The sequence below is a fragment of the Xyrauchen texanus genome, chromosome 29 (assembly GCF_025860055.1).
Source record: "Xyrauchen texanus isolate HMW12.3.18 chromosome 29, RBS_HiC_50CHRs, whole genome shotgun sequence".
In the NCBI taxonomy this organism is placed as follows: domain Eukaryota; kingdom Metazoa; phylum Chordata; class Actinopteri; order Cypriniformes; family Catostomidae; genus Xyrauchen; species Xyrauchen texanus.
In genome coordinates this window covers 29285097-29305662 of record NC_068304.1, presented here as the reverse complement: position 1 = coordinate 29305662, position 20566 = coordinate 29285097, and the positions used below count along the sequence as shown (strand labels likewise).

At 38.2% G+C, this 20566-nt stretch overlaps 2 protein-coding genes and 1 long non-coding RNA gene across 5 annotated transcripts; all 3 read right to left on the bottom strand.

Moving 5' to 3' along the window:
* Positions 1-3661: 3661 nt before the first annotated feature.
* LOC127623286 (uncharacterized) lies at positions 3662-11184 on the bottom strand. 3 transcript variants are annotated; one of them, XM_052097674.1, is made up of 23 exons: positions 11170-11184; positions 10684-10752; positions 10446-10567; positions 10268-10355; positions 10030-10151; positions 9852-9939; positions 9615-9736; positions 9437-9524; positions 9201-9320; positions 6857-6952; positions 6696-6757; positions 6434-6559; positions 6255-6342; positions 6026-6145; positions 5859-5909; positions 5636-5731; positions 5475-5536; positions 5213-5338; positions 5013-5100; positions 4802-4894; positions 4651-4715; positions 4485-4548; positions 3662-3872 (listed from the first exon to the last, which is right to left on the bottom strand). In XM_052097674.1, exons 1-23 carry the CDS (start codon positions 11174-11176, stop codon positions 3865-3867), a joined length of 1971 nt encoding a protein of 656 aa, XP_051953634.1. In that variant the 5' UTR covers positions 11177-11184; the 3' UTR covers positions 3662-3864. The 3 variants fall into 3 exon arrangements, with proteins under 3 accessions (XP_051953634.1, XP_051953635.1, XP_051953636.1); XM_052097675.1 differs by lacking the exons at positions 9437-9524; positions 9615-9736; XM_052097676.1 differs by lacking the exons at positions 9615-9736; positions 9852-9939.
* A 1685-nt stretch (positions 11185-12869) lies between these two features.
* LOC127623047 (polyadenylate-binding protein 1A-like) lies at positions 12870-15437 on the bottom strand. The gene is made up of 5 exons (XM_052097255.1): positions 15215-15437; positions 13692-13825; positions 13499-13594; positions 13125-13379; positions 12870-13001 (listed from the first exon to the last, which is right to left on the bottom strand). Exons 1-5 carry the CDS (start codon positions 15435-15437, stop codon positions 12870-12872), a joined length of 840 nt encoding a protein of 279 aa, XP_051953215.1.
* A 2340-nt stretch (positions 15438-17777) lies between these two features.
* LOC127622673 (uncharacterized) lies at positions 17778-20082 on the bottom strand. Its single transcript, XR_007967993.1, has 4 exons — positions 20009-20082; positions 19622-19779; positions 19450-19511; positions 17778-18129 (listed from the first exon to the last, which is right to left on the bottom strand). It is a non-coding gene; the product is annotated as an uncharacterized LOC127622673 (long non-coding RNA).
* Positions 20083-20566: the final 484 nt, after the last annotated feature.

The following is a 20566-nucleotide window of genomic DNA, read 5'->3' as shown; positions in this document are numbered from 1 at the left end:
TTCAGCATCCAGGCCAGTTGTCAGTGTAAGCCAATGCAAGCCACTTCGACATACTTAATTCATCAGTGCAGTTTCAGATGTAAAAAGTTTCAGACTTTCACTTCTTAAGATATGGATTTAACCACCGGAGTCTTATGATTACTTCTATGTAGGGATGTCCCAATACCGATATCGGGTCCAATACCGCGCTCATGTACTGGTACTCGTACAATTAAAAATGCTCAGATACCAAAAACCTATACCAACTGAAGTACAAATGTCATTATGTAAATATTCAGCCCACAAAGTGTAACGAACTCCAGTTCCCAAGTCCACTCTGCCCCTTCCAGCTCTCACACTCGTTCCCAATCACCCGAATATTAGTTTCACCTGCACTGTTTATTTTCTCTACTTATACCCTGCCCTTTCTCCTCACGTTTGTTGGTTATTGTTTTGTCACTCACTCTGCTTTGCCAACTCTCGTGTTTCGCTTGTCTTTTCCAGTTTGTTGATTCTCGTGTTTTGTTTTGTTTAACTGATCTCCCGGCTTCGACTTCATGCTCTCCTCTTAACTACGCTCCTCTGGATTTGCCCCTTTGTACTTTTGCCTGTCTGCTAATAAAGCTGTTTTCTGCAATTGAATCCATCTCGTCCAGTGTTCGTCACACAAAGTAAAATCACGTTATGTCCTAGTGAGATTATTTAACCACCAAAACGGCGATTTAATGAGATAAATATATCATTTGTATGTAATTTGAATGTGAGTGCTTGTGAATGTGTGTGGACACAGTGTTGTGCTGACGCGGGTTGCTCATACATTTTGAAGCTGCTCCTCCGTGACTCATGCAGGGAAAATACCGGCATGAGCTCCGTTTGTAGCAGATGACAGTACACAGAGTGCAAATTCATATTGCAGCACGAGGCACATGATGAAAGATGATAATAATAATAATAATAATAAAACTAGCCATGTTAGATGTCACATTAGAAGGTAATGCAACAAAGATCTCACAAAAGGCATGGTTTATCCATATAAACATTGATCTGGGATTGTTGAAATCTCACCTGCTGTATCATCATCAGCTGTAGCACTGGCACTTGGGGCAGGTGGCATTGGTTGTGCCCCATCTCCAAAATATTTCAACAGTGCTCCTAGGGAAGTTTAATTAGGGTACATATTTGATGGAACAGAATATTATTTTAACAACATAAATTATTATACCCAGCAGCAAGCCATCTGTACACCTAAAACAACAATTCTTTTTTTTTTATTTTTTTTTTATAGAAAAAATAAATAATAAAGCTGTCATTTTATGTGCTCTTGGGGGCCCCGGGGGCTCTAAGCAGCTGCTTAGTTTGCTTGTGCCTTGGGCCGGCTCTGTGCTAGATGGATATCTTTTGACAATTGTCACTTTTCACTTTGTTCTTAGCATCTCCCACAGGAGATTTAGATGCTGTAAAGTGCAGAGATACCAGCGTTCTGCTCTGTTTGTTGTGGTGCGTTTTGTTTTTTTTTAGCACGAAAACGCATCAGTCTGAATGGTTACTGGAAGAAATGCCTTAACCAATAGGTCAATTAATGCTACTCATACTCGAATAAAAATAAAACAAATGCTTATCTCAAAGTCTTTTGTAACCGGAACTGCTCAACTCGTTTCAAGCGGGATTCAAACTTGCGTCTCTGGCATGGGAGGTGTTCCACGCTAACAAGGAGGCTAAAGGCTACAGCCCCTAGCGTCAGTGGCTAGTGCGCCTCTTGAGGCCAGGGGAGTGAGGCTTACACACACTGCACAGCACATACCAGCTGGCTACCATTACACTCACCCCCCTAAACTTCACTCCCATCCATGTCACAGCACCACCGTAACCGGTCCTTCTCAACCCGCTTTGAACGGGATTTGAACCGGCATCTCCGGTGTGGGAGGCGAACACACTAACAAGGAGGCTAAAGGCTATAGCCTCTAGCATCAATTGCTAGTGCGCCGCTTGAGGCCAGGGGAGTGAGCTTTACACACTTCACAGCAACCTACCAGCTGGCTCCCATTACACTCACCCCCCTAAACCTCACTCCATCCTGGTCACAGCACCACTGTAACTAGTCCTTCTTGAACCATTCCAAGTGCGATTCGAACTGGCATCTCCAGCATGGGATGTGGGCACACTAACAAGGAGGCTAAAGGCTACAGTCCCTAGCGTCAGTCGCTAGTGCTCCTCTTGAGGCCAGGGGAGTGAGGTTTACACACAATGCACAGCACATACCAGCTGACTACCATTACACTCGCCCAGTTTCAAAGCCCATGGCACGTGCCTGCAGAGAACATACTTATCCAATAAATGTTTATGGTTTAATAATCACTAGAAGGCATTTGTCAATATGCTTTCTTGTCTGTACATGTGTTCTTGTGAAAAGTCATCAGTCGCAGCCCAATTACTGTTCCAATTCAAAGTCTGCATCTAGCCAAATTGCCCGGATGTGTTCTTGCTCCACCCGTTTTATTGAGGATGCATCGGGAGATGGCTTGTGTGGACTTGGGACAGCCAAGTATCCCAGAATGCATTGCGCACCAACCAGTGGCAATGGCGGAAGAGAAACCATACTGTTGTTGTGTCACGGAATGTAGTTTTAAAAAATTTTTAGGTGACAATTTCATTGTTTAAACTTCAAATCTGAGGTCAATTTATCAAGATACTTGAAAATTTGCTCAGACGTTTTCGGAGATGTGAGGTCCCGCCAGCTATCAAGCTGGTCAGCGCTCATGGTACCCCACCGGCAGCCTTATCTCACAAGTCCTTTTGAAATTTGCCTCTGGCTCTGATGTCTCTGTAGTGGTTAAACATGAGATATAATTCATATGTCTAACAGGAAATCTTTGGTCTCAGAATCTAAATCTATTATTTGTTCCTGGGCACAAAGGTACATTTATAGGAAAATATTATTAATATTACAAATAAATATTACAGAAATATATCACCACTGTAAAGTTATGTAATATTCACTGTAATATTACTACTATGACTTATAATAATAATAAATCAGTAGTAATTGTATTATACCTAAGCAGCATATAACATCTGTAATGCCATGTTATGCAGCACTTTATCTGACAAAATACAACTCCAATGTTGTATTTTGGATTGTGTTGTGAGGATCTGTGTAGAAGGACTTAATTTGATAAAACATAATACAATATTATTGGGGGCTTTATCTTGACGTTTGTACATCAGCAGCATCATGTTTTCGTGCAAGCAGCAGCAGCAGCATATTGACTCATGTCATCAGCAGGAGCAGCAGCATGCGTAAAGCAGATGTAGAGAGTTGTTCTAACTGAACTAATAATAAACCATACTTTAGAGCACTTATTAATGGTTAATGTTAATTTTATACTAATACATGTTTAAAATCAAAAGTTTAATATGCTAACATTAGTCAAATCATTATGAACTAACATGAAATAACAGTTAACAATTTTAACTTTATAAATGAACCAAGATTAATCAATGGTGTGACAATATATTTTTGTATTGCTCTTGTTAATGATACCTAATTCATCTGCTAGTGTTAACTTATTGAATCTAATTGTAAAGTGTTACCAATCTCTTCAACCATTTTGTTTAACTATAATTTGTTTACCAAAGCAGTTTTGTTTGAGGGATTTAATATCAAATACTAATTTAGGTGGACATAAGTTTTTATTAATATTTTTTACATTTGAAAAAGCTAAAATTCACTCAAAACACATGCTTTTATATTGCACTTTTGTTTTTTAAATTGCACAATATGTATTGCACTTTTTTAAATTGCACTTTTTTTTTCCTCAATTGCATTGTATCTGCTGTGTCTTTCTGCAATCTTTCTTCTTCGTCTAGGACCGATGCATCACTGTGTCATTTTTCTGTAAACATACAAACACTGGTTACACATAAAGCCAAGATCCACTATTTTTTAACACAAAATACAGTCATACTGATACTTGAATACTGACCAGAGTGCACATACAGTGCATCCGGAAAGTATTCACAGCACTTCACTTTTTCCACATTTTGTTATGTTACAGCCTTATTCCAAAATGGATTAAATTCATTATTTTCCTCAAAATTCTACAAACAATACCCCATAATGACAATGTGAAAGAGTTTTCCTCCTGACATTGCGCTTGCCATTCAGGTTAAGATTTGTTTTATCAGACCAGAGAATTTTGTTTCTCATGGTCTGAGAGTCCTTCAGAACTCAAAAACTCCAGGCATGCTGTCATGTGCCTTTTACTGAGGAGTGGCTTCCGATTTTCTTCATTTTTATTTTTAATACATTTGCAAAGATTTCAAACAAACTTCTTTTACGTTGTCATTATGGGGTATAGTTTGTAGAATTTTGAGGAAAATAATGAATTTAATACATTTTGGAGTAAGGCTGTAACATAACAAAATGTGGAAAAAGTGAAGCACTGTGAATACTTTACGGATGCACTGTAGGCCAAGGACACTCCAGCTTGTGAGGCAGCTCACACCTGCTTTCCAATGTTTTTTGAGCCGGGGTCCCCAGAATGAAGAATCCTGACTTGAGTCCCCCTTCTGATATAGTAGAGAAAGAGACATGTGTAAGGACTACCTCTGATTTAAGAAAAGGCAGCAGGGTGATGAGATCATGAAAATGATAGTAGGTTTTATCTGTACCTTCAGTGGAACTGATTCGTTGCTATCACTTTCATCACCAGGGTTTATGTCCAGTGTCTGAGATACTATTGGGCAAGTTGAGCAAGTCAGAAAAACTGTGCAAGGGTGTTTGTAGTAGTTAATGATATGGCACCAACAGGCTAAAACGTACCAATAAGTGAGTTTTCAGGGGTAATTTTCTGGAGCACCTCACATTGTGAAGGCTCCGAGGCTCCTGGAGCCTCTGGACAGCTCTGCACATTTGCTGTACAAAAAAATAAAAAATATAAGCACAAAAATCTGAAGATTATACATCCTAATTGTGTTCATTAAAGCACTAGAGTGATAATATAAAGCATGGAATGTAAAGTGGTGTGACTCACAGTCCGAAAATGCAGGCTCTTCATGGCTGCTTTGGAGCTTGGTGAGTTGTGGAAAGGAGATCCCAGAACCCTCCATAGTCTCTGCCAGCTAAGAGGAGAGTACACATGATATTTTACTCAGCAATGCTATAAATGGTGGAGATCTATATAAAACTCCTTATTCAAATGGTATTTGTCAAAAAATATAGATTTTTTCATACCTTGGTATTGAGCAAGCCTCCTGATGGTTCTCCACTGTCTAGGCCATTGTAGGCTGGCATATCACTTGAGTCAACTGATGTCTTGGCAGCCTCAATGGCTTCAGGGAACTCAATAGCTTCAGTCATCTGGACACACAAATATACATCACTGCTGTCCTCTAGTTTAAACTGCCATGGCTGTCAACTAAAAGTCTTCATAGGCTACTGAAATAGTCTTTAGAGTAAGTCAGAGAAAACCAGCAAGACAAAACATTATCTGTACCTGCTGGGGAGCTGGATTAAATTCACTGGCATCGCTTGGAATGATTACCAGGAATTGAGATACTGGCAGGAAAGGAGAGAAAGTGCTGTCAGGAAAACTGGAAACGGTGTAAGGATGTTTGTATTAGTAAATGCATTGTCATAGCAGAGTTCAAAACTCACACATGAGTGAGGTTTCAGGGGACATTTTCTGGAGCTCCTCATGGATTGGGTGCTCTATGTCTCTAGAGGCCTCTTGACAGCTCTGCACATTTGCCACTGAACCACAACAACAAAACAAATAAGCACAAAAATGTGAAGATTATACATAATACTGAATGTGTCAATTAAAGTACTGGACTGATATTATAACAGTCGGATTAAAGCCAAAATTTTGGTGACTCACAGTCCGGCATTACAGCAGCATGATGCCTGAACCCTCCAATATCACAATTAGCTGAAAAAAGAATATACAGGCCATTTTTCACTTAACAATCCTTCATAAATTGTGTAGTCCTGTATAAAACAAAATTTTCAAATGATATTCCTCTGAGAATAAAGACTCGCTCAAACCTCGGAAATGGGAACGCATTCTGAAGGTTCTCAATTTTCTACGGTGCAATATCTGGAGCTCCTCACTGTGTGGCTGCTCTATGGCCCCTGAGACCTCCTGATAGATCTGCACATTTTCCACTGTAAAATAACAAAACGGTGAAGATCATCCAACACCAAAGGTGTCAAATAGAGCATTGGAGTGATTATATAAAGGATGGAAGTAAAGCCAAAAGGTGGTGTGACTCACAGTCCGGCATTGCAACCTCATCATGGCTGCTTTGGAGCTTGGCGAGATGTGGCAAGATGATGTCAGGAGCTTCCATAGTCAACACCAGCTAAGAGAAGATTACACATCCCATGTTTAACTCAATAATGCTCCACAAAAGGTGAAGATCTATTACACTAAAATACAGTTTTTTTTCATACCTTGGTATTGGGCAAGCCTGCTGATGGTTCTCCACTGTCTAGGCCATTGAAGGCTGGCATATCACTTGAGTCAACTGATGTCTTGGCAGCCTCAATGGCTTCAGGGAACTCAATAGCTTCAGTCACCTGGACACACAAATATGCATTACTGCTGTGCTCTAGTTTAAACTGCCATGGCTGTCAGATAAAAGTCTTCATAAGCTACTCAAAAAGTCTTTAGATTAAGTCAGAGAAAACCAGCAAGACAGAAAATTATCTGTACCTCCTGGGGAGCTGGAGACATTTCACTGGCAACACTTGGAATGACGTCCAGGGATTGAGATTCTGGCAGTAAAGGAGAGCAAGTGCTGTCAGAAACACTGGAAACTGTGTAAGTGTTTTTGTGTTAGTAAATGACATGTCAGTGCAGAGTTCAAAACTCACCCATGAGTGAAGTTTCAGGGTCCAAACTCTGGATCTCCTCACACTGTGGAGGCTCTGTGGCTCCTAAGGCCTCCTGACAGCTCTGCACATTTGCCACTGTACAACAACAACAAAACATATCAGCAACAAATATGAAGATTATACATGATAGGACTAAATGTGTAAATTTAAGAAATAGAGTTATAATATAACAGATGGAAGTGAAGCCAAAAATTGGGGTGACTCTGTTAGACATTGAATATACAGACCATATTTCACTTAACAGTCCTCTATAAATGCTGTAGACCTATATAAAACTACTTTTCAAATTATATTCCTCTGAGAATAAAAAATTGCTCAAACCTTGGAAATGGGAAAGACCTCTGGAGGTTTTCCATTGTCTACGGTCCAATATCTGGAGCTCCTCACTGTGTGGATGCTCTATGGCCCCTGAGACCTCCTGATAGGTCTGCAAAATTTCCACTGTACAATAACAAAACACAAAAAGGTGAAGATCATCCAACACCAAAGGTGTCAAATAGAGCAATGGAGTGATTATATAAAGGATGGAAGTAAAGCCAAAAGGTGGTGTGACTCACAGTCCGGCATTGCAACCTCATCATGGCTGCTTTGGAGCTCGGCGAGATGTGGCAAGAAGATGTCAGGACCTTCCATAGTCAGCACCAGCTAAGAGAAGATTACACCTGATATGTTTAACTCAACAATGCTCCATAAAAGGTGAAGATCTATTACTCTAAAATACAGAGTTTTTCATACCTTGGTATTGGGCAAGCCTCCTGAAGGTTCTCCACTGTCTAGGCCATTGAAGGCTGGCATATCACTTGAGTCAACTGATGTCTTGGCAGCCTCAATGGCTTCAGGGAACTCAATAGCTTCCACTGTACAATAACAAAATGAAGATCATCCAACACCAAAGGTGTCAAATAGAGCAATGGAGTGATTATATAAAGGATGGAAGTAAAGCCAAAAGGTGGTGTGACTCACAGTCCGGCATTGCAACCTCTTCATGGCTGCTTTGGAGGTTGGCGAGATGTGGCAAGAAGATGTCAGGACCTTCCATCGTCAACACCAGCTAAGAGAAGATTACACATGATATGTTTAGCTCAACAATGCTCCATAAATGGTGAAGATCTATTACTGTAAAATACAGATTTTTTTCATACCTTGGTATTGGGCAAGCCTCCTGAAGGTTCTCCACTGTCTAGGCCATTGAAGGCTAGCATATCACTTGAGTCAACTGATGTCTTGGCAGCCTCAATGGCTTCAGGGAACTCAATACCTTCCACTGTACAATAACAAAACACAAAAAGGTGAAGATCATCCAACACCAAAGGTGTCAAATAGAGCAATGGAGTGATTATATAAAAGATGGAAGTAAAGCCAAAAGGTGGTGTGACTCACAGTCCGGCATTTCAACCTCATCATGGCTGCTTTGGAGCTCGGCGAGATGTGGCAAGAAGATGTCAGGACCTTCCATCGTCAACACCAGCTAAGAGAAGATTACTCATGCTATGTTTTACTCAACAATGCTACATAAAAGGTGAAGATCTATTACTCTAAAATAAAGAGTTTTTCATACCTTGGTATTGAGCAAGCCTCCTGAAGGTTCTCCACTGTCTAGGCCATTGAAGGCTGGCATATCACTTAAGTCAACTGATGTCTCGGCAGCCTCAATGGCTTCAGGGAACTCAATAGCTTCAGTCACCTGGACACACAAATATGCATTACTGCTGTGCTCTAGTTTAAACTGCCATGGCTGTCAGATAAAAGTCTTCATAAGCTACTCAAAAAGTCTTTAGATTAAGTCAGAGAAAACCAGCAAGACAGAAAATTATCTGTACCTCCTGGGGAGCTGGAGACATTTCACTGGCAATGCTTGGAATGATGTCCAGGGATTGAGATTCTGGCAGTAAAGGAGAGCAAGTGCTGTCAGAAACACTGGAAACTGTGTACGTGTTTTTGTGTTAGTAAATGACATGTCATTGCAGAGTTCAAAACTCACCCATAAGTGAAGTTTCAGGGTCCAAACTCTGGATCTCCTCACACTGTGGAGGCTCTGTGGCTCCTAAGGCCTCCTGACAGCTCTGCACATTTGCCACTGTACAACAACAACAAAACATATCAGCAACAAATATGAAGATTATACATGATAGGACTAAATGTGTAAATTTAAGTACTAGATTTATAATATAACAGACGGAAGTGAAGCCAAAACTTGGAGTGACTCTGTTAGGCATTGAATATACAGACCACATTTCACTTAACAGTCCTCTATAAATGCTGTAGACCTATATAAAACTACTTTTCAAATTATATTCCTCTGAGAATAAAAAATTGCTCAAACCTTGGAAATGGGAAAGACCTCTGGAGGTTTTCCATTGTCTACGGTCCAATATCTGGAGCTCCTCACTGTGTGGATGCTCTATGGCCCCTGAGACCTCCTGATAGATCTGCACAATTTCCACTGTACAATAACAAAACACAAAGAGGTGAAGATCATCCAAAACCAAATGTGTCAAATAGAGCAATGGAGTGATTATATAAAGGATGGAAGTAAAGCCAAAAGGTGGTGTGACTCACAGTCCGGCATTGCAACCTCTTCATGGCTGCTTTGGAGGTTGGCGAGATGTGGCAAGAAGATGTCAGGACCTTCCATCGTCAACACCAGCTAAGAGAAGATTACACATGATATGTTTAGCTCAACAATGCTCCATAAATGGTGAAGATCTATTACTGTAAAATACAGATTTTTTCATACCTTGGTATTGGGCAAGCCTCCTGAAGGTTCTCCACTGTCTAGGCCATTGAAGGCTAGCATATCACTTGAGTCAACTGATGTCTTGGCAGCCTCAATGGCTTCAGGGAACTCAATACCTTCCACTGTACAATAACAAAACACAAAAGGTGAAGATCATCCAACACCAAAGGTGTCAGATAGAGCAATGGAGTGATTATATAAAAGATGGAAGTAAAGCCAAAAGGTGGTGTGACTCACAGTCCGGCATTTCAACCTCATCATGGCTGCTTTGGAGCTCGGCGAGATGTGGCAAGAAGATGTCAGGACCTTCCATCGTCAACACCAGCTAAGAGAAGATTACTCATGCTATGTTTTACTCAACAATGCTACATAAAAGGTGAAGATCTATTACTCTAAAATAAAGAGTTTTTCATACCTTGGTATTGAGCAAGCCTCCTGAAGGTTCTCCACTGTCTAGGCCATTGAAGGCCGGCATATCACTTGAGTCAACTGATGTCTTGGCAGCCTCAATGGCTTCAGGGAACTCAATAGCTTCCACTGTACAATAACAAAACACAAAAAGGTGAAGATCATCCAACACCAAAGGTGTCAAATAGAGCAATGGAGTGATTATATAAAGGATGGAAGTAAAGCCAAAAGGTGGTGTGACTCACAGTCCGGCATTGCAACCTCTTCATGGCTGCTTTGGAGGTTGGCGAGATGTGGCAAGAAGATGTCAGGACCTTCCATCGTCAACACCAGCTAAGAGAAGATTACACATGATATGTTTAGCTCAACAATGCTCCATAAATGGTGAAGATCTATTACTGTAAAATACAGATTTTTTCATACCTTGGTATTGGGCAAGCCTCCTGAAGGTTCTCCACTGTCTAGGCCATTGAAGGCTAGCATATCACTTGAGTCAACTGATGTCTTGGCAGCCTCAATGGCTTCAGGGAACTCAATACCTTCCACTGTACAATAACAAAACACAAAAAGGTGAAGATCATCCAACACCAAAGGTGTCAAATAGAGCAATGGAGTGATTATATAAAAGATGGAAGTAAAGCCAAAAGGTGGTGTGACTCACAGTCCGGCATTTCAACCTCATCATGGCTGCTTTGGAGCTCGGCGAGATGTGGCAAGAAGATGTCAGGACCTTCCATCAGTCAACACCAGCTAAGAGAAGATTACTCATGCTATGTTTTACTCAACAATGCTACATAAAAGGTGAAGATCTATTACTCTAAAATAAAGAGTTTTTCATACCTTGGTATTGAGCAAGCCTCCTGAAGGTTCTCCAATGTCTAGGCCATTGAAGGCCGGCATATCACTTGAGTCAACTGATGTCTTGGCAGCCTCAATGGCTTCAGGGAACTCAATAGCTTCCACTGTACAATAACAAAACACAAAAAGGTGAAGATCATCCAACACCAAAGGTGTCAAATAGAGCAATGGAGTGATTATATAAAGGATGGAAGTAAAGCCAAAAGGTGGTGTGACTCACAGTCCGGCATTGCAACCTCTTCATGGCTGCTTTGGAGGTTGGCGAGATGTGGCAAGAAGATGTCAGGACCTTCCATCGTCAACACCAGCTAAGAGAAGATTACACATGATATGTTTAGCTCAACAATGCTCCATAAATGGTGAAGATCTATTACTGTAAAATACAGATTTTTTTCATACCTTGGTATTGGGCAAGCCTCCTGAAGGTTCTCCACTGTCTAGGCCATTGAAGGCTAGCATATCACTTGAGTCAACTGATGTCTTGGCAGCCTCAATGGCTTCAGGGAACTCAATACCTTCCACTGTACAATAACAAAACACAAAAAGGTGAAGATCATCCAACACCAAAGGTGTCAAATAGAGCAATGGAGTGATTATATAAAAGATGGAAGTAAAGCCAAAAGGTGGTGTGACTCACAGTCCGGCATTTCAACCTCATCATGGCTGCTTTGGAGCTCGTGAGATGTGGCAAGAAGATGTCAGGACCTTCCATCAGTCAACACCAGCTAAGAGAAGATTACTCATGCTATGTTTTACTCAACAATGCTACATAAAAGGTGAAGATCTATTACTCTAAAATAAAGAGTTTTTCATACCTTGGTATTGAGCAAGCCTCCTGAAGGTTCTCCACTGTCTAGGCCATTGAAGGCTGGCATATCACTTAAGTCAACTGATGTCTTGACAGCCTCAATGGCTTCAGGGAGCTCAATAGCTTTAGACACCTGGACACACAAATATGCATTACTGCTGTGCTCTAGTTTAAACTGCCATGGCTGTCAGAGAAAAGTCTTCATAAGCTACTCAAAAAGTCTTTAGATTAAGTCAGAGAAAACCAGCAAGACAGAAAATTATCTGTACCTCCTGGGGAGCTGGAGACATTTCACTGGCAATGCTTGGAATGATGTCCAGGGATTGAGATTCTGGCAGTAAAGGAGAGCAAGTGCTGTCAGAAACACTGGAAACTGTGTACGTGTTTTTGTGTTAGTAAATGACATGTCATTGCAGAGTTCAAAACTCACCCATAAGTGAAGTTTCAGGGTCCAAACTCTGGATCTCCTCACACTGTGGAGGCTCTGTGGCTCCTAAGGCCTCCTGACAGCTCTGCACATTTGCCACTGTACAACAACAACAAAACATATCAGCAACAAATATGAAGATTATACATGATAGGACTAAATGTGTAAATTAAAGTAATAGAGTTATAATATAACAGACGGAAGTGAAGCCAAAAATTGGGGTGACTCTGTTAGACATTGAATATACAGACCACATTTCACTTAACAGTCCTCTATAAATGCTGTAGACCTATATAAAACTACTTTTCAAATTATATTCCTCTGAGAATAAAAAATTGCTCAAACCTTGGAAATGGGAAAGACCTCTGGAGGTTTTCCATTGTCTACGGTCCAATATCTGGAGCTCCTCACTGTGTGGATGCTCTATGGCCCCTGAGACCTCCTGATAGATCTGCACAATTTCCACTGTACAATAACAAAACACAAAGAGGTGAAGATCATCCAAAACCAAATGTGTCAAATAGAGCAATGGAGTGATTATATAAAGGATGGAAGTAAAGCCAAAAGGTGGTGTGACTCACAGTCCGGCATTGCAACCTCTTCATGGCTGCTTTGGAGCTCGGCGAGATGTGGCAAGAAGATGTCAGGACCTTCCATAGTCAACACCAGCTAAGAGAAGATTACACATGCCATGTTTAACTCAACAATGCTCCATAAAAGGTGAAGATCTATTACTCTTAAATACAGATTTTTTTCATACCTTGGTATTGGGCAAGCCTCCTGAAGGTTCTCCACTGTCTAGGCCATTGAAGGCTGGCATATCACTTGAGTCAACTGATGTGTTGGCAGCCTCAATGGCTTCAGGGAACTCAATAGCTTCAGTCACCTGGACACACAAATATGCATTACTGCTGTGCTCTAACTTTGCTACAACTAAGGCTAATAAATCAAAGCAAAGTAGTGAACACTCAACAGCTGTCATTTAGGTTAGATTTAAATGTTATCTCACCTGTGAAGCAGTGGCCATGATGTTTCCAGGAGAGGGCGCAGGCTGTCTGGTACGAAGGACATGCATTGATTTTTCAGAGCTGCTGTCCTGGGCTTCAGTTTGGTATTTCCCCTCCATGTGGCGAGACCGTTCGACCTTCAATGGTCGGTTGGCAACAACATGGCCATTCATCTTGGACAAGGCCTTATTGGCACCTTCAGGTGTGGAAAAAGCCACAAATCCGTAGCCTTGGCTCCGCCCGTTCTTCATCATTACCTGATCATAGAAGAGTAAACATATTTTACTTAATTGTTTGACTGTTCTCCTCAAATATAAGTCTTAAGTTTTTAATTTGATGTGTTACTTACCAGTCCCTTTGAAAACAACCAGCATACCTTAACATTGGTGATTTTTCCAAATGAGGAGAACAGTTTTTGGAGCTGCTCACTGTCCAAGGTGTATGCCAGATTTGAGACATACAGACTCATACCCTGTTTATGCAACAATGAGCACAAGTCAACATAGTCTGCTCAACTGCATTCACATTCAACTAATGATTTGATAGCTAATAAAGTGATGGATAGATACCATGTGGGTATTGTTGTCCTTTTCCTCATCCTCAAATCTGCCATTTCTCTCAGCCTGGTGGTTCTGGTCCCAAGTTATTTTTATCTGCTGGCCCAAGAGGACCTCAGAACTAAGGGCTTCCATGGCGTTCTCAGCTATAAAGAGTGAAGTTTATGGAAAAGTGAATATGTTTGATTGAACCTTTAGGCAAATGAAATAACTGGCATAATCACACTTTATAACAACCTTCCTTATACAAACATGATCTACAACTGTACAATGGACCATTTATTCAAATATGAGTACTGTACACTGTACATTATAATATACAGTTCAAATTTCTTGACATTTCAAAATATTTAAATGTACTCATGAACATTAACTATGGTTTGCTTTTTTTATATAGTGGCAGATACTCTTACACCTCTGTTTAAATACTAACGTAAACCACAAAATTAAACATGATTACTATTACCTACTATTAACAACATGTTACTGTAGTAACACCATGTTTAGTACATCAGAACTACATCGTTTCCACCAAAACACATGGTTACTACAATTACTACAGTAAAACCATGGTTAATTTTATCCGGATCAAAGCCTTCTCTCAACTCCCCGACCTTCACTGTGACCAAATCACTGGAATCTTTTATGTATTGCTATATTTCGTATTACAGAAATATTAAGAGTAGAGACACCAATTGGTCGATTATAAGAGGCTTGCAGCAACTATTGGCCAAATTCCTGCCTGTCAATCTCGCCGCGAAGCGCTGTTGTGTTGAGCATCAAACAGATGCTTGACAATAGCAGCAAATGACAGCGTAGTCGAAAAATGCCCAAACGAAAGTGCATATTTACAGAAGATTTGCACCAAAAATTCCCACGCTTTCGTCCAGGTCGAGATCATTGGGAAGCAGAATGACCTACATGTAAAGCTGGCATTTATGTGTCAGTTGCTAATAAAGGTCTCTGCGAAGCCATAAAGGGTCAGCAAAAGGTGAAAGTTACTCAGGTAAATTAACGGACTACTTTTTGCGACCAGGTAAAATTAACACATTGCTTCATTTTCCATGGCCATTCAAAATAATAATAAATGAAGGTACACTCATGGCATCAAATATTTTATTTTAGTACACGGACATTCAAAAGAATGTTGGACATTTTAGATATATTTATTTATATATTTTTATGTTATGCTAATAGAGTCTTTTTCACAGTATTAAAGTTTGCATTAGTAGTAACACTGTTTTGAATCCATAATATTCTATAATTCCATATATTATATATATTTGTCCTCTTTTTGGAAAACCAGAATATGGTCACCCTAAATTATCCAATCTCTTAATCCACTAAATGTCTTTCCCATTAACGAATTTAATGTCTCTGCCACGTCGCGAAAATTTAAATATGCCCGCCTTGAGTTAGGTCTGAGCAGTGGTAGGCGGAGTTATAATATTTATTAGTCAAAATAATGGTTTGATATTTTCGTCGTTTATCTTTTCCATTTTTGCTGTGAAAGTAGATTAAATGTGCCTACTTACCATGCTCGAGGTATACGAAGTTCACATAACCATACCCGAGAGAGCACTTGGTTACTTTGTCTCTGCACACTCCCATTTCGGCTATGGGACCAAACCGGCAGAAGGCAATTAACAGCTGTCTGTCAGACACATCGGGATGAAGGTTACCCACGAACAAAGATGCAGTTTTGCGTCCTCGTTCGACACGGTCTCCAGGAAAACGTCTTTTGTTGGACAAACTCATTTTTAGTCGACAATGCAAGCGTTTTCTTCTCAAATCTCCGTCTGAAATCATTTTAATAAACAATGTACTATCACTGTAAACTATCCAGTAAACTGTCAGATGATTGCAATTGTAGAACAATCAGTCCGAGTAGATTAAAAACTTGTCCGCTTTTTTAGTTGTCCGGGAAACAGTAAACAGAACGTTGGCCTAACGCTAAAATTCTATTACGCAACAATAGATTTTCTTTGGTGATTTGTGTGTGTGTGTTCAGTTAAAGCAATTCACCATTTGAGATCAACTTTAAGTTCAGATAAATTGTGCCAATATTGGCTTTGTTACACTTTGACTCGTAAATAGCATTTAGATGTTAAGTAACACTGTCCAGGTTATTGTGCATAATTTCAAATCACAATATATATATAATTAATGCCATAAATTAATAAACTGAATGGTAATAATATAAAGTAAATTAAAGCTTATTGTAACACAATTAGATTTCATTTGTTAACATTAGTTAATGCAGTCATGAAACTAACAATATAAATTGATTAGCATTTATTAATCTTGGTTAATGCTAATTTAAAATACAAATGTTTAATGTTAGTTCATGGCACATTAACTAATTAATGTATACAACTTTTAATTAAAAATGTGTTAATATATTTTGAAATGAGCACATGTAACATTATTAATAAATGCTGTAAAAAATATGGATCATTGCACAGCTAATAGTTTGAGTTTTATTAAAAAATGTATTTCTAAATTGTTGAATTTCAATTTAGTTTAGTTTTTATTAGTTTTCCCACTTTGTTTTAGTTTTCTAGATTCAGTTTAGTTTTTATTTTAGTTTTACTTTTAATAATTAATGGCTGCCAAAACTACAGCATTTACTGTTATCATTTAAAATGTCTATCATTACATATCTCAGGGCGGTGTTGTGTTCCCTCTATCTAATTGCATTTTCATGTTTAATTAAAGTAGATTGTAATTTTTTTTTCAAATTGTATAAAATATGGTGAAGATGAGTAAAGTTAAGCTTGACCCTTATTGTATCCGTATGTATTTCCTTTAATGGTAAAAAAAAAATATTTCTAAACTAATCTTTGAGAAGTGAATAATTAATTTTTGAGGATTTAAATTGATGATTTTACATCAGGGTGTGTCTGGAGTTCATTTCATGACCACCTGTAGAAAATAATTGATAATGAAAAGGACAGAAATGGGAGGATATTAAAAAAGCAAAAGTGACTTAATGTTTGTAAAAGTTGCATATGATGTGAAATTTGTTAGAAAATATTAAAATCTATTCCAAATCATATTTTTGTAGAACGTTTTATTGAATAATTCTTCCTGTCCCACAACACTGCCAAAGTATTGGAGTATTTTTCCCAATATTGAGTATTTCTTAATTTTTTCTTTTGACTAAGGTAGGAGATATAAGCATTCTATAAAAGGTATAATGTTAGGTTATGTTGCATTTGGATCAATAAAAAAGTAACATTTCCAAAAGTGTTCCCCTTTCTCCATATTCACCCTACTGTATAAAAAAACTAAATTAATTCAAGATAATTTTAATTTTTGTTAGTTGTGGAGTTATGAAAAAGTATATTAGTTTTGTTTCAGTTTAATTCTATTATTTCAGTTAACGTTATTTTCAGTTAATTATTCCTTTGCCTCCCTGTTTTAATTCAATTTAAAAATTCTATATTTTTTGAGCCACTTTTTAACAGCGCTCATACCATATTTGACACATGATTTATAAAGCCTCTACAATACATGTCCATATCAACATGATCAACTTTGCTGAAAAAACTGCCTCCTAGTGAAAGTTTCCATGCTCCTCTGAAAGTAGATCTTGTAAATTCATTTCCAAAATGGCTGCCTTTGTGTTGTGATGCACTAATCTTTTTGATGTGAAATCTTTTCTGATTTACTTAAATTAAAGAAACCAATTGCCTTATTTTTGCAAAGCAAATTTACTAGTTAAAATGAATTATATTAATGTTGCTATCCAAGTAATGTCAGCTTGTTAATATTAAATTAAACTTAATAGTAAATTTCAAGTAACTTAATTTTTTTGTTAACTTACTATAAATTAATTAGTAAGATTACTCTATTAAGTCAATTATAAAAGTAAAAATACAATTCGTTCACTTTACATCTGAAATACCACTAATCTCAACATGAGTTGTGTACACTTAATATACTATGTGCAATCGGTTTCCACGTTTTCTTTAAGAAAACTGAAGATAAGTTCAAATAAGGCACTTGAAACACTTGAAATTCTCAACTGTTTATTTTTGTAATAAACAGCTGAAACGCTTTAAGAACAACACAATAAAAAAAAAATATGCCTTTAAAACAATCTGTTCTCAAAACTTAGACCTCTTGCAGCACTCTGCTGCATGACAACATAATATCTGGACCTAAAACAAGGTACAGAGCATTTGCAGAACAGGCACTGTGCAAACTCCAAAAAAGCCTTTACTTTCCTCTCAAAGAAAGAAATACCCGTTGAATAAAATCAAATGTCTTCCTCATTGTCTTTGGATGGTCTAAATTTAGAGCATAGATCAGAGCAAAGAGGAGACATACAGCATGTGGCAAATTTGGGACATCATGGCATCCATGTTGAGGCAGGCATGCCTTCAGGTAAAACTGTGAGCAGTCCAACATCTACTTCACTGAAGTCTGCATCTACATCTGAATCCTATAAGAGTAAGAAAAATAGGAAGTGTGAATTTCTAATTCATTGCAACAGTACTGGATAAATTCTAGTGACCATGGGCTGTTCATTAACCAAAAAAATTATATTTTTAAATTACAACAATTATAATACTTTTACAATGTTTGATTCATTTTTGATAAACACGGCAGGTGTAAAGTGATCAATACAAGCACAAGGAAATGTAATCAAGCTTTAAATCATGAGAGAGATGACAAGATTTACTGAATTACAAAAACAGAACATATCGTTTCAGAAGACATGGTTTAAATCACTCAGCATAAAGGTGAATTATAAATTTTGGGTGAACTATTCCTTTAAACTTTGTTTTCTAGTTTACTGTAACATATTGCATGTCTTCAGAAGACTTGGGAAATCACAAGTTCAATGGAATACTATATTGTACTTTTACATTGTTCTGAATTATTAAAGGGTTAGTTCACCCAAAAATGAAAAGTATCCCATAATTTACCCTCAAGCCATTCTAGGTGTATATGACTTTCTTCTTTCAGCCAAACACAAACACTGGCTTTTCCAAGCTTTATAATGGGAGTGAATGGTAACTTGAAAAAAGCCCAAAAAAGCACATCCATCCATCAAAAATGTAATCCATACGGCTCCAGGGGGTTAATAAAAGCCTTCTGAAGTGAAGCATTTATTTAAGAAACATATCCATATTTCTAACTTTATACACTATTATCACTGGCTTCCAGTATCGGCCGTCTGCGCGTTCACAAAAGAGTCGAGTTCCGGCATATGACATAGGCATAGCGTAAGCTCCGGTGAGCAGTGGCGAAAGCACAGCGGATAGAGGAAGCCAGTGAATGCGTGGATGGCCGTTACCGGAAGCCAGTGATTAGAGTTTCTAAAGTTATAAATATGGATATTTTTCTTACAAAAACTCATCACTTCAGAAGCCCTTTATTAACCCCCTGGAGCCATTGATGGATAGATGCGCTTTTTTTGGGTTTCAAAATCTTCGGTACCATTCACTCCCATTTTAAAGCTTGGAAGATGTCATATACACCTAGGATGGCTTGATGGTGAGTAAATTATTGGATAATTTAAATGTTTGGGTGAACTAACCCTATAAGAACACAGAATTGCATTTACAGTATATTTCATCTCATCAATTTAAGGAATTCAAATCACCAATGTCACAAATAAGATATTTTCACAAGAGAAATACAGTATTGACTGTAAAAGTACACCCAGAACTTTTTCATAACCTGATCTATAATATCATGTAATAAAGCAAATTGACAAATTAAAAAAAAATGATAAACAGCGATAAAAAATACTTACGAAGCTCATCCTGAAAAATTGCTCTGGGTCATCCCCCAGGAGGATTGGAAGGCCCTGAAGTACTGCGGTGTGAACATATGTTACATCAGATGACTACGAAAAAGTAAGGTGAGGGTAACAACCATAGCCAAATCATAATGATTTAAAGATAGCAATAATCACAAAGGAATACCTTGAGTCAACATGATGCAAAATTTCATCAAGTGTTCTTCCCTGATTTCCTCCTTTTCTCTGAAAAATTTCAATCAAACGTGCAGAATGCGTGTCCAACGCTGCATAGAACTCAAATCTCAGATTTTCCCCAGATAAGCAATTGAATTCTGCAAAGACCTAAGCAAAAATATCGAGTGATTATTAACATTCAAATACACAATTCATAGAAAAAAGTAACTCTGGGATTTGAAGAGGAGGAAAAATCCTGGCTTTCGGTGAAAAGTGCTGGCCAATTATCCAAGATTTCACAGACATGTCACTGTCATGCACAATAATGTGAAGTGTCATCAACATGTTATATTTAAATAAGATATTAATAATACTAATAATTATAATAATACTCTACTTGAAGAGGTGTTGGCGATGGGGGTCGGCTGAAGACACGTTGATAAACTCAATTGAAAAGCACCTCAGAATAACCCTCCTTTTCTTTTTTGTTTTGGTGCCTGCAGACTACCGTAATAATCATAATAAGCGCACTCGTACTATTTTCGCCGCAACGCGTTGGAGTTCACCACACAATGTTGCGTTTTTAAATTAGAAACGTTGCGTATCGAATTAAAAAGAGTTACTTTAAAAGAACCAGGCTCAAGATGTCGTGGTCTTTTACATAAATGTGTATGTAATTTGTCTGGATTGCGCTCTCTCTAAGGCAGGGGTGCACACACTTTTTTGCGTGATGATCTACTTTTAAATGACCAACTCAATAAGATCTACCAACTAAAATAAGTTTAAAAAAATATATGAAAACATATATTAAAAAAATGCTTGTTGGGACTACTGCATGTATCCCTACATGGAATTAATCTTCAAATTAATTACAAAAATAAATAATAATTATTTATTAAAACAGTTTTAACACTAAACCCAAAACACCTATAGCACAATAGATTACAATAGTCAG